Raw genomic sequence first — 20399 nt, 5'->3', positions numbered from 1 at the left:
ATATTGTGAAAATTATCAACTTACAGATTCAAGAAGCCCTGTGAACTCCCAGAGAATAAATATAAAGCAAATGGCTAGGCATGATGGTTCATGCCTGTAATCCCAGCACTTTGGGAGGCCAGGACAGGAGGACCACTTGAGGACAAGAGGACCACTTGAGGCCAGGAGTTCAAGATCAGCCAGGGCAACATAGTGAGACCCTGTCTCTACAAGAGAAAAAAGACAATTAGCTGGGTGGTGCACACCTGTAATCCCAGCTACTCGGGAGGCTGAAGTGGGAGGATCACTTGAGCCCAGAAAGTCAAGGCTGCAGTGAGCTGGGATTGTGCCACTGCACTCCAGCCTAGGAAACAAAAGCTCGACCCTGTCTCAAAGGAAGAAAAGAAGGCTGGGCACAGTAGCTCACACCTGTAATCCCAGCACTTTGGGAGGCTGAGGCAGGCAGATCACTTGATCTCAGGAATTCGAGACCAGCCTCACCAACATGGTGAAACCCCGTCTCTACTAAAAACACAAAATATTGGCCGGGCATGGTGGCACACACCTGTAATCCCAGCAGGAGAATCGCTTGAACCCGGGAGGAGAGGGTTGCAGTGAGCCGAGATTGCACCACTGCACTGCAGCCTGGGCAACAGAGTGAGACTCCGTCTCAAAAAAAAAAAAAGAAAAGAGAAGAAAAACCACACTTATCATTATTGTCCCTCTCTTCTTCTGTGATGCTCGCTGATGTGTCCCCTGCATGTAACACAGGGACTGCTTAGTCCTCAGCTAAGTTGAATGAACAAATGAATTCTGAGGTTTCCCGCAATCTTGCATGGTTCCCGCAGAGACTGGGTGGCCTTGTCTCTTTTTTCTCTTTTTTTTTTTGAGAGAGAGTTTCACTCTTGACGCACAGGCTGGAGTGCAATGGTGAGATCTCAGCTCACTGCAACCCCCGCCTGCCAGGCTCAAGCGATTCTCCTGCCTCAGCCTCCCGAGTAGCTGGGATTATAGGCGCCCGCCACCACGCCCAGCTAATTTTTGTATTTTCGGTAGAGATAGGGTTTCACCATGTGGTCAGGTTGGTCTCGAACCTCTGACCTCAGATGATCCGCTCGCCTCGGCCTTCCAAAGTGTCGGGATTACTGGCGTGAGCCACCGCGCCCGGCTGTCCTTGTCTCTTTTTAAGGGGAATTTCTGGGTCAGGAAAGCCACCAGCTTTTTGTAGTAAAAAAGCCACCCTTTTTTCTTGAGCTAGACAGAAAGGGCACAAGGATGAAGATTTGAGGATTGGGGCCTGAAAGCTTGAGTCGCTGTGAGCCCCACCCTCTGGGAGGGGCGAGGAGCCGGCCTCTTGGGTTACAGATGTGCCCCAGCTGGGCTCGCCCGTCCTCCCCTCTCCCCTGCGTGGATTGCTGCGGAGCCCTGCCCTGGGAGAGCTGCCGAATCAGCTTTCTCTGGCTGGAGCCAGCGCGTGGAGCCCAGCTGTCCCCTATCTCTCACACGATCCACCCTTTAGATAAACAGCCTGGCCGCCTCCACACACTGCGAGGTTCTGATGTGGTTGCGAGGGGCTCCATTAGCCAAATGCCTCTCACTCCAGCCAGGACCCTGGCGATGGGCCCTGCTTTTCCTCCAGCCTGAGTCAGGCCCGTGCTGGAGTGACAGGAGAATCCGCTTCCTGCCTGCAAAGGTGGTCCCGCAGAACCCTCTGCTGGGCGGGGCCTTCCTGCCTCACCGCCCCCGCGCCCAGCCTTCTTCCTCCCAGAGGGCGGGGGCAGCAGGTTCAGGAGACAGCCCCGCTCAGCCCCGATTGTTTTATCTGTGGAAACTAGCCCTGCAAATTGGGTACTGACCAGGTTACAGAGCCCGCTTTGCAGCCTGCCTGGCCCTCTAGGAGGGGTGACATTTGAACTGTCTCTCACCGCCCGCCGCTCTGACTTATTGAGGGCCAAGATGCTGAATTGTGCAGCTTTGCCAGCTACAAGCGCCACACAGAATGAACTCAGTATTACTTGGTTTGCTCTGGAGTCTGAGTCCAGGGATTTGCTTTCCTTGAAAGTCGACCTGTGGGCAGAAAAGGTGTCCCTGGCAGCTGGTTAGCTGTGCTTCCGTTTTCCGTGGCCAGTGGTCCATGGGGGTGGGGGATGACTGACGGGGAGAGCAGCTCCGGGGCTCTGCTGGCTTATCCTGGTGGTGGGATTAGGTGACAGGTGTGGCTGGGCTCAGCACCTGAGGTCCTGCCTAGACCTGCTGAATCAGAACTTCCCAAGAGTTTCAGAAGCATGTTGAAGGTTGTGAAGCCTGGCTTCTTGATGTGAAGGTTGCAGGGTGTGTGTGTGTGTGTGTGTGTGTGTGTGTGTGTGTGTGTGTTATTTTGACGGAGTCTCACTCTGTCGCCCAGGCTGGAGTGCAGTTGGCAGGATCTTGGCTCACAGCAGCCTCCGCCTCCCAGGTTCAAGCGATTCTCCTGCCTCAGCTGGGACTACAGATGTGCACCACCATGCCCACCTAATTTTTGTGCTTTTTTTTTTTTTAGTAGAGATGGGGTTTCGCAGGCTGGTCTGCGAACTCCTGGCCTCAAGCAATCCTCCTGCCTTGTCCTCCCAAAGTGCTGGGATTACAGGCGTGAGCTACTGCGCCTGGCCATAAGGCTACAGTTTAACTTATTTCTAGCACCTAAGGCAGAGCCTGACATGGAGAAGGCATACAGTAACTGTTCTTGGAGGAAAGGAATGAATGATGAGTCCTGCCTGCCCCTAACCACTCCCTACAGCACCACATTCCCTCTGCACTGTGAGAATCTCAGACTCTTAGGTCTGAAAGAGATGGAGGTGTCGGAGAACATATGCAAGTCAGAGCTGGGGAAAAAATGTCAAGTTTTTGTAGCCTAACTCCCTCAAGCCCCAGAGAGATATAGCACCTTGGGTGAGGTCCCACCACTTGTGGTGGAACAGCGGGTCACCTTGTTTTGGGAGACAGGTGGTTGAGATAAGGACAAAGCGTTCCATACCTGGGCGCGTGTTGCTGGGCCCAAACTCTCTCCTCAGACATCTCTATACCTCTTCATCAGAAACCTATGGAGTCATTTCTCAGAGGCCCCAATGACATGTTAGTTATCCATTTATGAATTCTCATTCTTCTTATGGAAAAGATTTAAGGTACTTATAAATATGCATGGAATACAACAAGATAAAAAGTAAAAAGAAATACGTTGTTATTAAGGAAGTGTGCATAGACGTGTGAACAAGGGGATTCACTACAGTGCTATATATAGTAGTGAAAAGTCAGAAACAACCTAAATATCCAACAGTAGGGAAGTGGGTAAATACACTATGGCAGCAATATCCCACCACCAGGATAAGCCAGCAGAGCCCCGGAGCTGCTCTCCCCGTCAGTCATCCCCCACCCCCATGGACCACTGGCCATGGAAAACGGAAGCACAGCTAACCAGCTGCCAGGGACACCTTTTCTGCCCACAGGTCAGCTTGCAACGAAAGCAAATCTCTGGGCTCAGACTCCAGAGCAAACCAAGTAAGAGTTCATTCTGTGTGGCGCTTGTAGCTGACAATATCCAGACATTGAAATTCTGTGTCCTGACTGAGAATGCTGAGGTGTCCCGGGTGCAGTGGCTCACACCTGTAATGTCAGTGCTTTGGGAGGCCAAGGTAGGAGGATCGCTTGAAGCCAGGATCTTGAGACTAGCCTCACAGTGAGATCCCATCTCTACAAAAAAAGTTTTTAAACTAGCTGGGCATTGTGGCACACACCTAGTCCTAATTACACCAGAGGCTGAAGTGGGAGGATCACTTGAACCCAGGAATTTGAGGCTGCAGCAAGCTATGATTGCACACTGTACTCAGCCTGGGCAACAGAGTGAGACCTGGTCTCTTAAGAAAAAAGAACATTGATATGAAAGTATTCATTGACATGGAAAAATGTTCATTATATAGTGTAAAAGTATTGATGGGTTCATTTTATTTACATGGATGGAAGAATGCCTAGCAAAGATAGATATCCCAAAATATTAATGTCAGGGAGAGAGATTATGAGTGATTCTTAGTTTCTTTTTGACCACCCACTGCTATAACTTCTAGCTTTTTCCCTTAGCGAACATGAATTACTTATGTCATAGTGTAATATAGAAATGAAATCTACAAAAGCAGAATATGGGTGAGGAAAATGGTAAGAGGAGAAAATAGGAGTCCTAATCTGTATAGAATTTATTTGAAAATGTATTAATTTTTAAAATCCTTTGCTGAGCATTAAGGTGTAGGAAAGAAAAAAAAAAATCCTGTTTATAGTGTTATGGCCCAGTTGCTGTTTTTACACATAGCAGGCAATTATTAAATGTTTGAGAGTTTGACTTAAAACATTGAAAACTCATGTGGCCAGGCGCCATGGCTCACACCGGTAATCCCAGCACTTTGGGAGCCTGAGGCAGGCGGATCACTTGAGGCCAGAAGTTCGAGACCAGCCTGGCCAACATGGTGAAACGCCATCTCTACTAAAAATACAAATGTTAGCCAGGCGTGGTGGCACACACCTGTAATCTCAGCTATGAGAATCGCTTGATTCTGGGAGGCGGAGGTTGCAGTGAGCTGAGATTGTGCCACTGCACTCCAGCCTAGGTGACAGAGCAAGACTCTGTCTCAAAAAAAAAAAAAAAAAAAGAAGAAAGAAAAATATAAATTCATGAGCCAGCTTTTGTTAAATATCCATCTGTGTTCAGGGAAGTGAAAGTTAATCATGCTGCAGTCTTTGTCTTGTTTTGAATGTAATCACCAGTGACCTGCCCTTCATTATGTGGGATCTAAATAACCTAGGTATATTGGGTAATGATTATGCAAGAGACAATCCTAAAATTGTGTGTTAGAGCTGGATGGGTAGACAAATGGATGGATGGATGGAAATAAATGTGCGCGCACGCACGCACACACACACACACACACAATCTAGCCTAGAACCGTGCTATAGCTTGGATGTTTGTTCCCCCCAAGTCTCATGTTGAAATTTGATACCTGGTGTTGGAGGTGGGCCTAATGGGAGGTGTTTGGGTCAGGGGGGCTGATCCCTCATGAATAGTTGGTCCTGTTCTCATGGTAATGAGTGAGAGCCAGTTTTTAAAAAGAGCCTGGCGCCTCCCCCTTGCCTTCTGCTTCCTGTCTCGCCCTGTGATCTCTGCACATGCCTGCTCCCCTTCCATGCCGTGAGTGGAAGCGGCCTGAGGCTTCACCACATGCCTAGTAGATTGCGAGCCAAGCTAAATAAGATTCTTTTCTTGATAAATTACCCAGCCTTGGGTCTTCCTTTATAGCAACATTAAACAGACTAAGACAAACCACTTTTCACCACCTCCAATGGTAACACCTTGGTCCAAGTCGCCTTCAGTAGGATCCTAACTGGTCTTCCTGCTTCCACCCTGTCGTCCATTCCCTACACCATAGCTAGAGCCGTCTTTTCTAAGTGTGAAGCAGATCATCTGTCTCTGCACAGAACCCTCCAGGACTTCCCCTTCCATCACGATAAGCCCTGAGTCTTCAACACAGCCTCACCAGGCCCTCTGTGCTCTGGCCTATCCTGCCTCTCAGATCTCATTGCCTGTCCCTCTCCTCCTGGCTCACACCACTCCAGCCACATCGGCCTTGCCAGGCTCTTTTTGCACGTCCTGCTTCCCTGCCTGAAACATTCTCCCTCTCCAGTGTAGCTTGCTTCCTCGTCCCCTGCAGGTCTCTGTAGAATTGCTAGCTCGGGGTCAGGACTTCCTTGCCACCCTATATAAAATGACAACTCCTGTTCTGTTCCAGTCCCATATCCTACTTGATTTTCCTCCGCAGCACTGATCTGATCTTCCCTGGCACATGACATACTTATTTGTTTGCTGTTTGTCTCCCTCCACTAGAGTGTAAACTCCCTGAGCGCAAGAACTTTGTCTATTTTCTTTACTGCCCTTTCCTTAGTGCCCAGTGCTGTAAAGTGGATGCTCAATGTATATTTGAAAGACTGATTGGACTTCAAAGATCATGTGACTGATCCTTCTCATTCTACCAAGGAGGGGCCTGAGGCCCAACCTTGAGAGGCTCCATTCCTTGCCTGAGGTCACACAGCTGGGGCAGCAGGACTAGATCATGACTCCCCTCCTGCCTATGCCTCAGAAAGGAAATCAGCCACACACAAAGGGGCCCTGGCCTCATCCATCCTGTCTCCTGTGTGTTTTTCCAGTTTACATAGAATTTCAGCCCAGAATAGCAAAAAAAAAAAAAAAAAAAAAAAAACAGTTGTTCCTCCAGAACCCTGGAAACTCTTCCAGTGGGTCCGTCCTTGGAAAAACAGCAGCGATCTCAGGGTGGGAAGGTAGGAAGTGGAGGAATGGTCTTCCGGCAGCGGGGGCAATGGGATGGATTTGGTTTTGCAATTAAAATAACAGCTGGGTCTGTTTCCATAGCACGGTTCTGGAAGGTGGGTGGTCTGTCTAAAGTATCAGGTGGGGCCTTCCCCAATCCTGGCGCAAGAGGGTTTGGGATGGCCAGTGGCTGAAGGATTCACCCCACAGATGAAGTAGGAAAGAAACTAGGCCCAAAGGAGCCTCTGGAAACCCTACAGGCAGCCTTGCCTGAAAGCCTCTGGTCCCTACCCCGGCCTTGCTCGGGGTCATCTCCTGACACCTTCCTCTGCACTCCTACCCGCTCACTGAGATTGATCAGATGCCCTCTTTGATGCAGAGAGAGCTTTGGCCTCCTCCCTCTCATGCCCCATGTGGTTTGTTAATCGTCTGTGAAATGAGGGATCTCAGGCGTCACTCATCCGTGTGAGGACACTGGGGCCCTGGAGCAATGGAGTGGAGTGGGGAAGGGATGATGAGGAATGTTCTGGTCTTCTGAATCCTGTCCCTCTGTCTGTCTGGCTTCTCAGATGCAGCTTTTGGATAAGTTTCCCATTGAAGGTGGCCAGAAGGACCCCAAGCAAAGGATCATCCCCTTCCTCCCAGGTAAGCATTGGGTGGCTCCACCCAGGGATGGGGGATACCCGGGAAGGACGGGTCCTTCCCTTAGGCTGAAAAGAGTCTACTAAGTGGCAAATTCTGGGCGGGGCATGCCCGGGAATCTGCATATGAACAATTCCCCCAGGGGATTTGGAAGCTCCAGGCTGTGAAGGCCACTGTCCTCCAACTGGCTTCTCTCACCATTGCAAGACCGTCTCTGCTGGCTCCTGGCCTGTAGCTTCTGAGGAGTTTCTCAGGCTCCTGGACTTTGGTTTCCTTTTCACAAAAAGCACAGAGAGACCAGGTTCTGTGAATGGATGAAGAGCTACAGGCTGAGCTGTTTGTACTGGCTCCCATTCTAATCACGGATAACCTTAAATTGAGCATACTCCCTGATCTGATCTCCTCCAGTCCTCATGTCACCTTATATGGAAGAGGAGGCTTACACCATTTTGGAGTGTGTTTAAGGCAATCAATTACATTATGTAATTTAGAGGAAAACTTCTCAGATGTATCATAACCTGTTATTTTGATGATGTCTTAAGTGTGTATAGAGATTTATAGCCATGGAGTGCTTTTTTATTTGTTATCATATGCGCATCTCTATACTGAGGTGTGTACTATAATCTCCCCCAATGGGTGAAGAAATTAGGGTTCAGACAGGTTCAAGAACTGCCCGTAAAAGTGGCGGAGCTGAGGCATAAACTCAGGCCTCCTGGTCCATGTTTGGCTCTGCCCTGCGCCAGATAAGCGATGCTATCTCTTGGCTCTTCAGAACCACTACCATTCCCCAGAAGAGCTCCCTTCACAGTGGGCTTCCCCCCAGGCTCAGACTGGCCCTGGACCTGCACATGTCAGGACCACAGTGATCAGTCAGACCTTGGCAAGAAGCAGGGCCTGCACCTTGCTAACCCCTGGCACACTGCCAGCCCACAGCCAGTGCCTACTTGCTGACTTGAAAACAAATGTAGGGGCACCTCCCTCAGAGAGCGGCTCCTCTCTGAAAGGCATTTCTCCTGCATTCCTCCATCCTCAAAAGCAGCGAAAGATGTGAGTCCCTATGACCGCCTGTCCTCAGAGTCCTGTGCTATAGCTAGAGATAATTAGTTTAGCTACAAGGAAGAACTTCTAAATTCCACAGTTTGGGCAAGACTGGAACTAGTCAGTGAGGGTGTAGGGACTCTCAGCCCCTGGCCTCCCTCCACAGGGGCATAGGATTGCTTCTTCATTTCTGGCCCAGGAGTTCATATGGGGTGACTTGCGTGCCTTGCTTGGCTTTGCACTGGGTCTTGAATGGAATGTCCAGCATCCAGGTTGATGACAACCTTAGATGGTGCTCCAGTACAGTCTGGAAGCTCAGTGCCAGGGTTTGATTGCCCAGCTGGGATGCTGTGGGCACAAGCGTCCTAGAGGCAACCTGAGGCCACAGCGTGGTAGCCTGGCCTTGAGGCATGAAGGTCACCTGTTTGCTCCAGAAGAATGGGCTTCTCCCACTTCTTCCTCAGCTAGCACTCCAGAGAAAGAGCGCTCCATTACCATTCCATCAGTGGCTGTTTACCAGGGCTCAGCCTGTCAGAGCTGATGGGGCTGGGTGGCCTGGTGAATTAAAGGGAGATCTGAATTTGTTTTCCTCATCTACGGAACGCTCAGGCTAGTGGAGAGACGACCTGCTCCATCATCCCAGGACCATTTAAGGCAGGATGTGACTGTACCACTGTGCAATTTGAGGGTGACTGGAGAGGGAGCTCAGAGAACAGTGACCTCATTGTGAGCTGAGGAAGCCAGCAGAGACCTCCTGAACGAGGGGGGCCTGGAGCTGGCCCCCACAGGATGGGTAGGCTTGGAGGGTGGAACGCAGGGCAAAGGCTTGTGTACTGCGGCTACCTCAGCCCCTTGTCTCAGGAGTCAGACTGCCCGAGTTCACCCTGGAAACCCTGGCTCTGCTGATAACTGGTTGCATTAACTTCTCTGTGCTTCAGTTTCCTCGTCTGGAAAATGGGGATGATGATAGAATGTACTTCGTGGGGCTGTTTCAAGGATAAAATAAATGAGTGTATCTCAGGTGCTTAGAACTATGGCAGCTCCTAGTAGGGGCCAAATAAATGTTAGTCCTTATTATTACTAATGTTCCATACATGCCTAAAATTTTACACCACACATTTATGTATATAATCTGATTTGATCCTCCCAACAAGGTGATCATCCCCATTTTACTGATTAGGAAGCTGAAGCCAAGGGAGGCTAATAGACTTGCACAAGGCTACACAGCCAGGAAGTACAGCCCACACCAGAGCTGTCATTCCTGACTCCCGGGCCAGGGCTCCCTTTCACATCAGCGCCCAGGAGCCGAGAACACAATAGCTGCCACAGGACTGAGGTCCTCTCTGAACTTCAGTTTCCACTTATAGGATTGCAGTGAGGATTAAAAGAATTTATGCAAAACACTTTGCACAAAGTCTGTCTTACAGTAAATAATAAATGGCAGCTGTTAATCAAGAAAGTCACCTGCCCCCACACCACTGTCACCTACTGGGAGAAGTCAAGCATGGGGACACCTTCCAGCTCCCGTGCAAATGTGACCTGTGCATAGCGGGTGATGTTGTCAGGAGGAGTGAGGTTGACTCGCCCCCACCCTGGGCCCTTCTTTTCTTTGGCTTCTTTCTTGCCTTCCTCCGGCAGGGTTCCCTCTTAGACTCCTCTTCAGCTCACTCACTCTCCAGGACTTCAGAACACACATTGCTGGCCATTTGGAATCCCACCCCGGGGTTTCCAAGCCCTGTCCCTGGCCTTCCTCCTGCTCACTAGAAACTACCTTAACCCTGTTATGCTCTGCTCACTCCTTAGCTTGGACATGAAGGAAAAAGATGGAGGAAAAATAACTCAACATAATCAGAACCTGGCCAGAGCAAGTTGAGTGGGTGTGAGGATTCCCCATCCACCCCCACCGCCCTGATGCACAGGGCTTCCAGGAGGAGAGGGTGTCAGAGAAGGGCAGTGATGAACATTGCCTGTCTTAGGTCAAGTTCCTTAAATGCAGAGCCTGAGACAAGGATTCGTCTGCATGTGGCTTTTGAGGGTACGCTCTCACGTGAACTTCCTGTGGCAGGGAAGGAAACAGGATGGGGCAGAAGAGGAAGTGAGGCAGAGATGTGTGTTCAGCTAAGTCTAGCCTCCGCCTGATCCCACGGGGAGCTCTGGAGGGTGAATGGCACCACAGAACTGTTCCATCTTAGGGGACAGCTTTTATAGCCCCCCCACATCAGTCATCCATTGTCTATGGGCTGCCTCTTCTTCCAAAGGGTGTGGAGCATGAGCCTGATGGCTCTGATGGCCGGGGGCATGCATCTGAAGAAGGGGGCAGCTGGAAGCCCCTAGCAGCCGCCCACACTCACAGCACTGAGGAGAGGAGCCGCAGCTGGTACAGGGGCTCGGAACACCATCTGCTATACACACTAACACCAGCTCCAGGCTCTGCTTCTGCTTCCCTGCCTCTAGGGAGGGTGTCTGAAGGGACCCTGCTGATTCCCCCAGGCTCACCCCCAGCAGCAGTGACTCAGCAGAACTCCAGAGAACTTAACAGTCTTTCAACCCCAGGGAGGGTTAGCAGCCAGCCTTGGGAATAGCCTTGCCAGCCCTTTGCCTCACCTGAAATTTCAGAGCAAGGAAATCCCAAGGGGTGGAAGCAGAGAGCACCTATTATTTCCAGAAGGGTCTCAATTTTAGCTCCAGAGATGCTGGGATGTGCTGAGCATTTCTGCTGCCCAAGTGTGGAGTCTGCGGGATGTGCTTGGAGTGTTAGGCCAGCTGATTTGCTTTGGCCCATGTGGCTGCAGGCTGATGGCTGAGGGCTCATAGAAATTTTACTGGCTGGTGGAGCTGACAGAGAAATTAGAGAAGAAGGGAACCCATGACTTGGTTACATGCTTGCCCATCTGCCAGTCAAATCCTGGCAGAAAATCTCACACATGGGCCGTAAGTCTTGGGACCTAGGACATAGGCTTGTGATATGTCTGGGTGGTGTAATGGTCAGAGTTCAGGGTCAGCTTGTCGATTTGAAAAGTGGTGAGTGCCTGGGGCTCCTGTGGTCAAAGGCAGAAGCTCCATCCCTGGAGAAGCCGACCCAGACAGGGCCCATTGGCTCTTGGCGGACAGATGGAGTGTTGTGCAGTGGTGCTGCCGTTGGGGGTAAGGATTGGGGGTCTGTGAGTAGGGCCAACGAGGTGGTAGAGTGGGGAGCCAGTACACTGCTGACCCGGGGGCTGACACTGGCATATCCATCAAATCCTACAGAAAATTTTGTAGGGGAGCTGCCCGTAAGAGAGCCCCCGAATTGTTTTCCCCAGGGCTAGAACCTGCTTTCTGGGCCCTGGCAGTGAAAATCCACTGTGTCTGGGACCACCAGCCTTTATGAAGTCTGCAGAGCCTTGGAAGGGCAAGGAGAAGCTATGGACCCATGTGGGACTGGCAGTTCTCCAGCAAGGCATCCTGGGAAAGAAAACCCAGACATTTCTTGGGCAGGAAGGCACGGAGAGTTATTCCAGAGCCCAGACACCCTGAAGAGTGGTGGTGGGGGCAAGGGGTAGAGGGAAGGAAAGGGAGCTCCTCCAGGCCTATGCCTCCAAACCCCGTATTATGTGAGACTGAGGGAGACACACCCATCTCTTTTGCTGGCCTTTGCAGCCTTCCTTTGAGACAAGGCCCTTATCCGCCTCCGTCATGTTTCTATCATGAGGCTGGATGGGGGGTGCTTTGTTAAGACATGTTGGGCGCAGTGGCTCACACCTGCAATCCCAGCACTTTGGGAGGCTGAGATGGGTGGATCACTTGAGGCCAGGAGTTCCAGCCCAGCCCAGACAATATGGTGAAACCCCCATCTCTACTAAAAATACAACCAAAAAGTTAGCCAGGCATAGTGGCACATGCCTGTAGTCCCAGCTACTTGGGAGACTGAGGTGGGAGAATCGCTTGAACCTGGGAGGCAGAGGTCACAGTGAGCAAGATTGTGCCACTGCACTCCAGCCTGGGTGACAGAGCGAGACTCTGTATCAAAAAAAAAAAAAAAAAAGATGTGTTGATTGCTCCTACTGTGTGCCTAGCCTTATCCTAGCCACTCTGCATACCTTTCCTCCAGTCTCACTGCAGGTGGCTTTATCCCCATTTTAGAGAGAAGTCAAATCACTCTCCACCATCACTTAGCCATACAGTGGTAGAGCCGCGATTCTTCCTATGGGGCCGTATGTCTTTCCTTGGGCAAGAAGGAATTGCCACAACAGCCTCAGCTAGACTCTGTCTTTGTCCCTCCCTTCTTGCCTGCACACCTCCCAGGTTAGGGATCTGAGAGGTTCTGCCTGACAGAGCACCGGGTGGTCCAGCCCCTCCCTCAGGCTGTCATTGCTCTCTCATGTTTCAGGAGTGCCCTGTGTGGGCGGCAGGTAGCTGGAACCTCACAGGGACTCAGGTGACCTGCAAAGGCTCTCTCATTCCACTGAGTGGCCGAGGTAATTACTCACCAGCACAGAGTAATTGATATTTTTCTTGCAATTAAACCACTTAACTTATTATTATTTTAATGATTGCAAATAAGATAGTCCCAAGGCTTTCAGAGTGCTATCTTCCTTTAATTATGATCTAACAAGTTTGGCTATTTGGTTTCCTAACACAGCATTTTTTTAAACTTTTTATTTTGAAGTAATTAGAGACTCACAAGAGGTTGCAAAAATACTAGGCACTCTACATTCCCCCCCTCCAATTCCACCACTGTACTGCAGGGTAGCTGGCATTATTCCCATTTGAAGGAAAGGTCAAATCACTTTCCATCATCACATCACTTCCCCCCAATGGTAACATCTTATGTAACCACAGTATGTTATCAAAACCAGGAAATTAATATTGGCACAACTCAACTAACTAGACCACAGACCTGGGTAATTGATTTTTATTTTATGGAGGTGGAGAGTGCTGTTAAACAAGCATGTCAGCTGGTCTTTAGGAAGGAGGCAGTGGTTTGATAATAGTCCCTGAGAAACTGCACTCCCAGGCCCAACCTCTCAGCATTCCCATCCTCAACAAAAAGGCATATTCCAGGAACCTGTGCAAATTCAGCTCTTTGGAACAAATCACATGATCTTTTAGTGTCCAAAGTGTTATTCTATTCAAAAGAGGCATATAATAAATCCTGTTGCAAAACAAGGAACTTTTAAAAAATATATTCTTTTAAGTATTCTTGGCTGGGCACGGTGGCTCATGCCTGTATTCCCAGCAACTCAGTAGGCTGAAACGGGAGGACCACTTGAGGGTAAGAGTTCGAGACCAGCCTGGGCAACATAGCAAGACCCTGTCTCTAAAACAAACAAAAAACATATTTTTACTCCAGCTGTCTTTTAATTTAAAAAAAAGTATTCATCTTTCCCTCATTACATATGTATATTTATTTTATATACATATATTGTATTGTATATTTTATATTTTATATACATGTATATATTTTAAATACATATATATATATCTTTTTGAGACAGGGTCTCACTCTGTTGCCCAGGCTGGAGTACAGTAGTACAGTCACAGCTCACTGCAGCCTCCACCTCGGAGGCTCAATCTGTCCTCCTGCCTCAGCCTCCCAAGTAGCTGAGACTACAGTTGCGTGCCACCATGCCTGGCTAATTTTTGTATTTTTTTGTAGAGATGGGGTTTTATCATGTTGCTTAAGCTGGTCTCGAACTCCTGGACTCAAGTGATCCACCTGCCTTGGCTTCCCAAAGTGTTGGGATTACAGGTGTGAGCCACTGCACTTGGCCTGGTTTACATATATTTTTATACTTTGGGACTTCTCCTCTTCCTCCAAGTTCCGTAGGTGTGACAAGACGGGCTCAGATGAATGCCTGCATATGCAGTGAGTTACTTTATAGGAGGGGAGCCTGCATCTTTTTATAATGGATGGTAAGCAAACCTGCCCTTTTGCTCCCAAGATGGACACTATCCTTAGTCCAAGCCTATATGCAAACCTGCCGTATGCCCCAGAGCAAGGCGCTACCTCTGTCTTCTAAGGCTGTTTGCTATGCAAGCACCTTTGAAAAGATCATCCAAAACAAAAAGCAGTTAGTGCCTTGTTTACAAGACATGTACAACAGCAGGAGGCCCAGGGAGAATTGGCTCAGAAGTGTGCCTTAGCGCTTTCTGAGGTCTCTTGCTTTTTGGAGGGGCGGGCAGAAATCAAATTCCTTAGGACATTGGGCCAAGCGTGGCGGGGTCACCAGCCTCTCAGGGCAGCCTACTGTTTACTTAGAATTTTCTGCCTTGTTTTAGAAGATGATTGTGGAAAATCCATCTCCTGTTGCCCATCCTGGGATTGGAGTAGATTTCCTGTGTATCCTGAGTTTGCTGGCCTGAGGAGACTCCCTGAGAGGAAATGGTCATTACGACATGAAGTAGAGTGTGTAGCTGCTGATGTAAAAAGCAAACACTGCAGCCAGGGACCGAGGGACTTCAGAAGCCAGGCAGTGGAGCAAAAAGAGCTGCACTCCCTCTGCAAAGGCTATGCGAGGTCCCCTCCCACTAGCAAGCCATCTGTGTCTCTGTGCTGGCTGGCACTGGGCCTCTGGGCTTCCAGAAAGCCGTTCATCCTAATAGCTGAGTTAGTCCCATGCGTCGCTATCCATATCCCCAGGTTGATGAGTCATGGAGAAGTGAGATTGCTTAGGGAGAAAAGTGAATCTATAACCATAATCAAGGTAGGCGTTGCCAGCCTGCAGACAGCCTTGTGACCTTATGAGCTTAGAGGTATATTTTTAGTCGGCAGGCATGCTTGCTTCTTTTGTACTGACTCGCCAGTTTATGTAACGGCACCGTAATGAGGAGGCAGTTTGGAGCCACAATGCAGAGGGTGCTGGGTGAATTGCAAGCATGTTCTCCGGGGCCTTCCTCTCCCAGCCCCCAGAGCCCTGTGCAGAAGATCCGGTATTTGTTCCAGCATAGAAGGAAGCAGGGGGAGGGGATGTCTTTAACTAGAGCTGGTCCGTGGCCCCCTCCCTGGGCTATAGGTATCTGTGTGTGTCTCCACCAGGTGCCAGCTGAGAAAGCCCTTCCTGAAGCGCCCTGGATGCTATGAGGGAGGTCGTGGCTCAGAGATTTCACCAGACTGCAACCCCCAAGGGAGAGAGGTTGAGAAGTTTCTGGGTCCCACAGGTGACCTGGGATGTCAGGAAAAGCCAAACTATGTGATGGAGAAGGAAAAATAGGGTCTGTTGGTAATTCTGGGGTTTAAAAAGGTCAACAAGATTATAGGCCTGAGAGGCACCGTGTGCCATCTTAAACGCAGCTTTCCTCCAACCTCCACTGGAGGTATTTTGTCTTCTCTTGCTGTAATTACTGTTTCGCATCCCCAAAAATCAGTCTCCCACTCTGTAATCTGGACGGGCAGTTCTCAGGGCCTGCTGTCAGCAGCTGACTCTGAACACAGCGTGGAATAGCTACATTCATTCGTTTCCATCACAGATATTTATTGAACACATACTGTGTGCCAGCTGTGGTCACTGGTGATATGACTGAGAACAAAGTAGGCCTGGTTGTGGTTCTCAGGAAGTTTACCTTCCAGTGTGGGAGTCAGAAAGAAGACAAATAGATGAGCAATTTCCAAGAGTGATGAGTGCCAGAAGGAAAAATAACCAGGTCATGTGGCAGGTGCTACAGCTCAAGACATCTGAAATTAGATGGTCACGAAGGGCTTCTTTGCAGAGGTGACATCTCCACTGAGTAGGTTGGGATCATCAGGGTTCAGGGGTGCCAGACTTGGGGGGACAGCAAGAACAGTAACCTTAGTGGGACCACTGGTATATGTTTGAAGAACAGTAAGAAGTGTGTGGAACAGTGAGGAGTACTGAGTCACCCAGAGACAGCTGGGCAGACAGGACTTGTGGAGCCAAGACACTCCAGAGCGGCTCCGCCTGTGTGTTTGTGAGCTGTGCCATCTGGCCCAGTCACACGGACTCCAGGCTCTGTAGCATCATCTGTCAAATGGGTTGATCATGGTTTGGTGACATTGCAAGCAGTTAATGCATGGAAAGCGCTGTGTGGCGTGCAACGGGAGAAGACTGGTGCTGCAAGCCTGTCTGTGCTCGTGGTGGCTTTGCCGCAGGACACAGATGTGGGATTTCCTTTGCCCTCCCCACTCTCTGCTGAGTCAGCTCTTCCCACCGCAGCCCAGGCCGCAGCCCAGGCACAGCCTCACTTCCTGCTGTTCTTTCCTGGCCTGTGGTAACTTGCGAAGCAGCAAGGAGCTTGTTTCTAAAGAGCAGATGACCCAGATGGCTGATCTGGGATGAAAGGTGGGGACCCGGCCTCTGATCACATGGCAGTGTCACTGTCACTACCTTCCAGACTCTGAGCTGCAGACCCTCCAGGTCTTGCGGGGAGTAACAAGCTTTGCAGGGGTCAGCCACACAAGGGCCTTTTTTACTTTTGAAATGTAGATCAGTCTCCCAAGCCCTTCCCCGGTGACATCCCCACATTCCAAGACCAGGAAAAGAGCCAGGCCACCTTGTTACAACTTGGCGTGTGCCTTCCCAATCATTCTAGAAGGGAATCAGCTCCTGAACACCTACCCCAAACCCTCCATCCTAGATGGATTGTATCCTAGATATCTTCCCCAGGAACTTTCTGATCTGGGCCGAAAAGCCTGTCTCTTTTCATGGTCTCAGTCAGTCTGTGTCATCTAAGGTGCAGAAAATGCACCCGGGCCTGGGTCTCCAGAGTCCTGGATTCTGGTGCACCGCATGCTAATTACCATGGCACAAAATTGAAGAAGTTAAGTTTGAGCAATCAGAGATCACCTTGCTTGTTGGCAAAGTCACCAGAAAGTGACAGGCATGATTTCAGGGCTCGGTGACACTCCTGTCCTTTACCCTCCAATCCCTCCCCCTGGAAATACATCCTTTCCTTACCTGATGCCTAAATGTCCTTTTACAAGGTCGGATCCGTTCCCTCCATGCTGAGAGAGTACAGTTATACCCTGGTGTCCCCAGGGTTGGTGCTTCCAGCCAACTCATACTCTAGCGTAGGTGGCAGACTGGATGGTTACTGAGACCAGGGTTGATAGAGGTGAGAGGGCAAGTGGGCAGCTGAGGCTAGAGACAGAAGAAGGTGCTAGGCCTCAAAGGCCTGTGTGGAGTCTGGAGAAGGGGCTGGTGGGAGCTTGCATGGAGCAGAGGAGACCAGCTGGGGTCCTGGAGAGGCAGGTGAGAGGGCAAAGGTGACTTGGCCTAGGCTGGGCCCTGGGTGGAGGGAAGTAGACTGAGGTCTGTCTCAGAAGGAAAGCCAAGAGGCCATGCTGATGGATTGGAGGTGGTGGGGTGGGGTCGAGGATGACTGCCCACAGCTCTGTCTGGGGAGCCCTGGCCGAGATGGCAGGAGGAGCTTTTCACGGACCACCACTCCCCACTCCTGCCTGTGGGCTGCATCCGTGGGGGTGAAGGGAAAGGACTTCCTCCCTCCTCCCTGAGGTGGCCGAAGCCTTTGGAGCATATGAAAGGTGCTTTGTGGTGGGCAGCCTCCCTCCCCAGGAGCCTCTGGGCACTGGACACTCTGGTTTCCGGGTCCAGGTTTCACTGGGGGGTCGGGAGGGGCAGCAGGGGGTGGTGGTGGTGGAGGGGAACACTGAGGCGCATTGAGAAGGAGCTCCAGCCCCCAACAACTTCTTAGGAGGTGAGGGGCACTGGAGGGGATAAATCCCCACAGTGTCCCTGGCCTAATCCCCCACACTGCCCTCCTGGGTCACTTCAACTGGACCCAGGCCCAAGGACAAAGCCCCAAGCCAGAGCTCTTCTCTGGCAGGCACTGAGCTGGCTCTAGGCATCGCCTGTGTGAACTGATGTATCGTTCATCCAGGGCTGCCTGGCACCCAGCAGACCCATCGTTCTGGGCACTGAAAATACCTCCTCCCCCTTCACCTCCACAGTTCCCAGGACTGATGTCCACTGAGGAGGGCCCAGGATGCCAGGCTGCCCAGCCTCCAGACCACAGTTGGCCCCAGGGGACTGGCATGGCCTGATGATGGAGCCCATTCATCTGAATGTACCTTCAGAAGGGAAGGGAGGAGGCAAATGTGGAGGGTGGGGGTTGGCTGGCAGCCTCGCCTTTCTCTACCTGTCAGGGACAGGGTGGCCTGGTGACACCCCTGCAGGCTTCAACTGTCAAGATCGAAGCTCGTGTGAAGGAAAGGGGCTAGGTTTATGTTTCTCCCCAGGCCCAAACAGGAGAAGCCAGATTTTGCCTTAGTGAGGACACATTTGGGTGGATCTCAGAGAGAACTTCCAGGGACAGGAAGAACTTCTCAGGGGGTACGGGGTGGGTTCTGAGCAATGGCTTTGGGCTCCTGCAGATCTGGTTCATACCTGGGCTTTCTACTTAGTGCTACTTGCCTGAACCAAAACTCTGCTGTTTTCGTGGCTTAGATGGGTAGCTATTTTACTTCCACACTGGAGGACTTACAGCCAGACAAACCTGGGGTTCAAATCCCAACTCAGCAGGCTCGGCATGCTGTCTCACATCTGTAGTCCCAGCTACTCAGGGGGCAGAGGCAGGAGGATTGCTCGAGCTCAAGAGTTCGAGACCAGTCTGGGCAACATAGTGAGACCCTGTTTCAAAAAATAAAAATTAAAAGAAATCCCAACTCAGCCTCTTCATAGTTGTGTGACTCTGGGCCAGTTTTAATCAGTTTAATTCTGAACCTCCACCATAATCCCCCCCATCTCTGAAATCCCTTCCAGGGTTATTGAGAGCATCAAATGAAATGTCATCTGACAAGCACAAAGTAAGCCCTCAGCACACGATTGTGATTTGGTAATTTTTAGTATCAGGTCCCTAACAAAATTGTGAGCTGTCTCTGGGATGGTTTGAATGCAGCCTCCTAGAATCCCTTCCAAGAGTGAGGTCTCTTCTCAGGAGTGCGGTCCCACAGCCTTGTGTGTTTTAAGGATTGCTGTTCAAAGTGTGGTCCTCAGATCAGCAGTGTGGCCATCATCTGGGAACTTGTTGGAAATGCAGACACTTGGCCTCCCCCAAGACCTGTTAAGTCACCGTCTGCATTTTAACATGCACAGGTGATTTGTATGCACCATAAAGTTGGAGAAGCGATGTTTTAAGGTCCATCAGAGCCCTTCTACAGGAGGTCTACTGTGTCTTTAGGGCTCTCTTGGTGCTTGGTTACGTTCAGTTCATTCACGTAATACAAACAACTGAGCCTGCAATGAATCCATTTCTGACTCAAAGTAGAGGTGCATGGGGAGACAAGGATTTACAGGGATAACTTGGTGAGGGCTGGTTTCTTGGCCTCACATCCTTACATACACCTGAGCTGCCTGCCTGCTTCTGGTATTCTGTGGGAGGGAGTCATCAGTAACAGCCCTCTCTCCCCATCACTAGCCCAACCAGGAGGATGCTCAGGTCCCAACCACACGCCCTCATCAGATATAGATCAGAACATTCTCTCTCCCCTCCCTTCCAAGATGGGGTGAAGTTTTGGGCCAAGGAGATTGCTAAGGTTTTTATTTTAGAAGTTCCCTGATTGGAGATGGGCAAGACTGGCTCATGAACTCTCTGTGGTTTTGAAGATAGGGTGGCATGAGAACGTCTAAAGCCTATGTCTGGAGTTATGTCGTACTATTAGGATGGAAAACAGGCTCTTGTAAGATGTCTCTGGAAAAAGTTAAGTCAACAAAATAAAGTGAAGCCAAGCATGGTGGCACACTCCTGTACCAGCTACTCGGGAGGCTGAGGTGGGAGGATCACTTGAGCCCAGGAGTTTGAGGTTATAGCGAGCTATGATCATGCCACTGCACTCCATCCTGGGTGACAGAGTGCAACCCTGTCTCTAAACAAAATTGGTTTTAATTTCAAAATAGTAAAAAAAGTGAAATTTGAAGGGAGCATATTTTGCTCTTCTATGTAAAATAACCATTGCAGACCTAAGCTTCAAAGTAAAGGAGCCAGGGAGGAGAGTTGAGATAAGTGAGTGACTGGTAATTTGGTGGCCAGGTAATTCTTCTCTGATTGGCACATTTTTTACTCCTGGCCTCTTGTTTCTGATCTGAAAGATGAATTAACCAGTTTAATAGTTGGTAGTTTGTGAAGATGGCTTACATAAGACCTATGTGGTCTTGGTTACCAGCAAAACTTGCTGGTGAAAGACAGAGGGTGGAGCAGCTGTTCACGATGTGAGCCCAGTGGTCCAGAGATAACAATTCGTTGAACTGGCTGTAGGGAAAAAATTGCAAACAGCTTTCTAAGGAACTTTGTTTGAGGCCTGGAACTTTAACAAATTAAACTATCATAAATGAGAGAGAATGTCTGCTTAAGGATTATAGCTACTGCTTATTAAGCATATACTTCTGCCAAATACTGTGCAAAGGATTCATGTGCTTATGTTGTCTCATTTAATGACAAGTCT

The 20399-nt window shown here is 50.0% G+C and overlaps 1 protein-coding gene across 3 annotated transcripts in view; it reads left to right on the top strand.

Annotated features, from left to right (window-relative positions):
* SH3PXD2A (SH3 and PX domains 2A) overlaps positions 1-20399 on the top strand; it is a 258939-nt gene that overhangs the window by 81657 nt on the left and 156883 nt on the right. For all 3 annotated transcript variants that reach the window (XM_054436530.2, XM_054436528.2, XM_054436529.2), the window contains exon 3: positions 6892-6967. In XM_054436530.2, coding sequence (XP_054292505.1) covers positions 6892-6967 — 76 coding nt within the window. The remainder of the gene's footprint in view (positions 1-6891; positions 6968-20399) is intronic.

Source organism: Pongo pygmaeus, chromosome 8 (assembly GCF_028885625.2).
Source record: "Pongo pygmaeus isolate AG05252 chromosome 8, NHGRI_mPonPyg2-v2.0_pri, whole genome shotgun sequence".
In the NCBI taxonomy this organism is placed as follows: Eukaryota; Metazoa; Chordata; class Mammalia; order Primates; family Hominidae; genus Pongo; species Pongo pygmaeus.
This window is presented reverse-complemented; position numbering and strand designations above follow the sequence as displayed.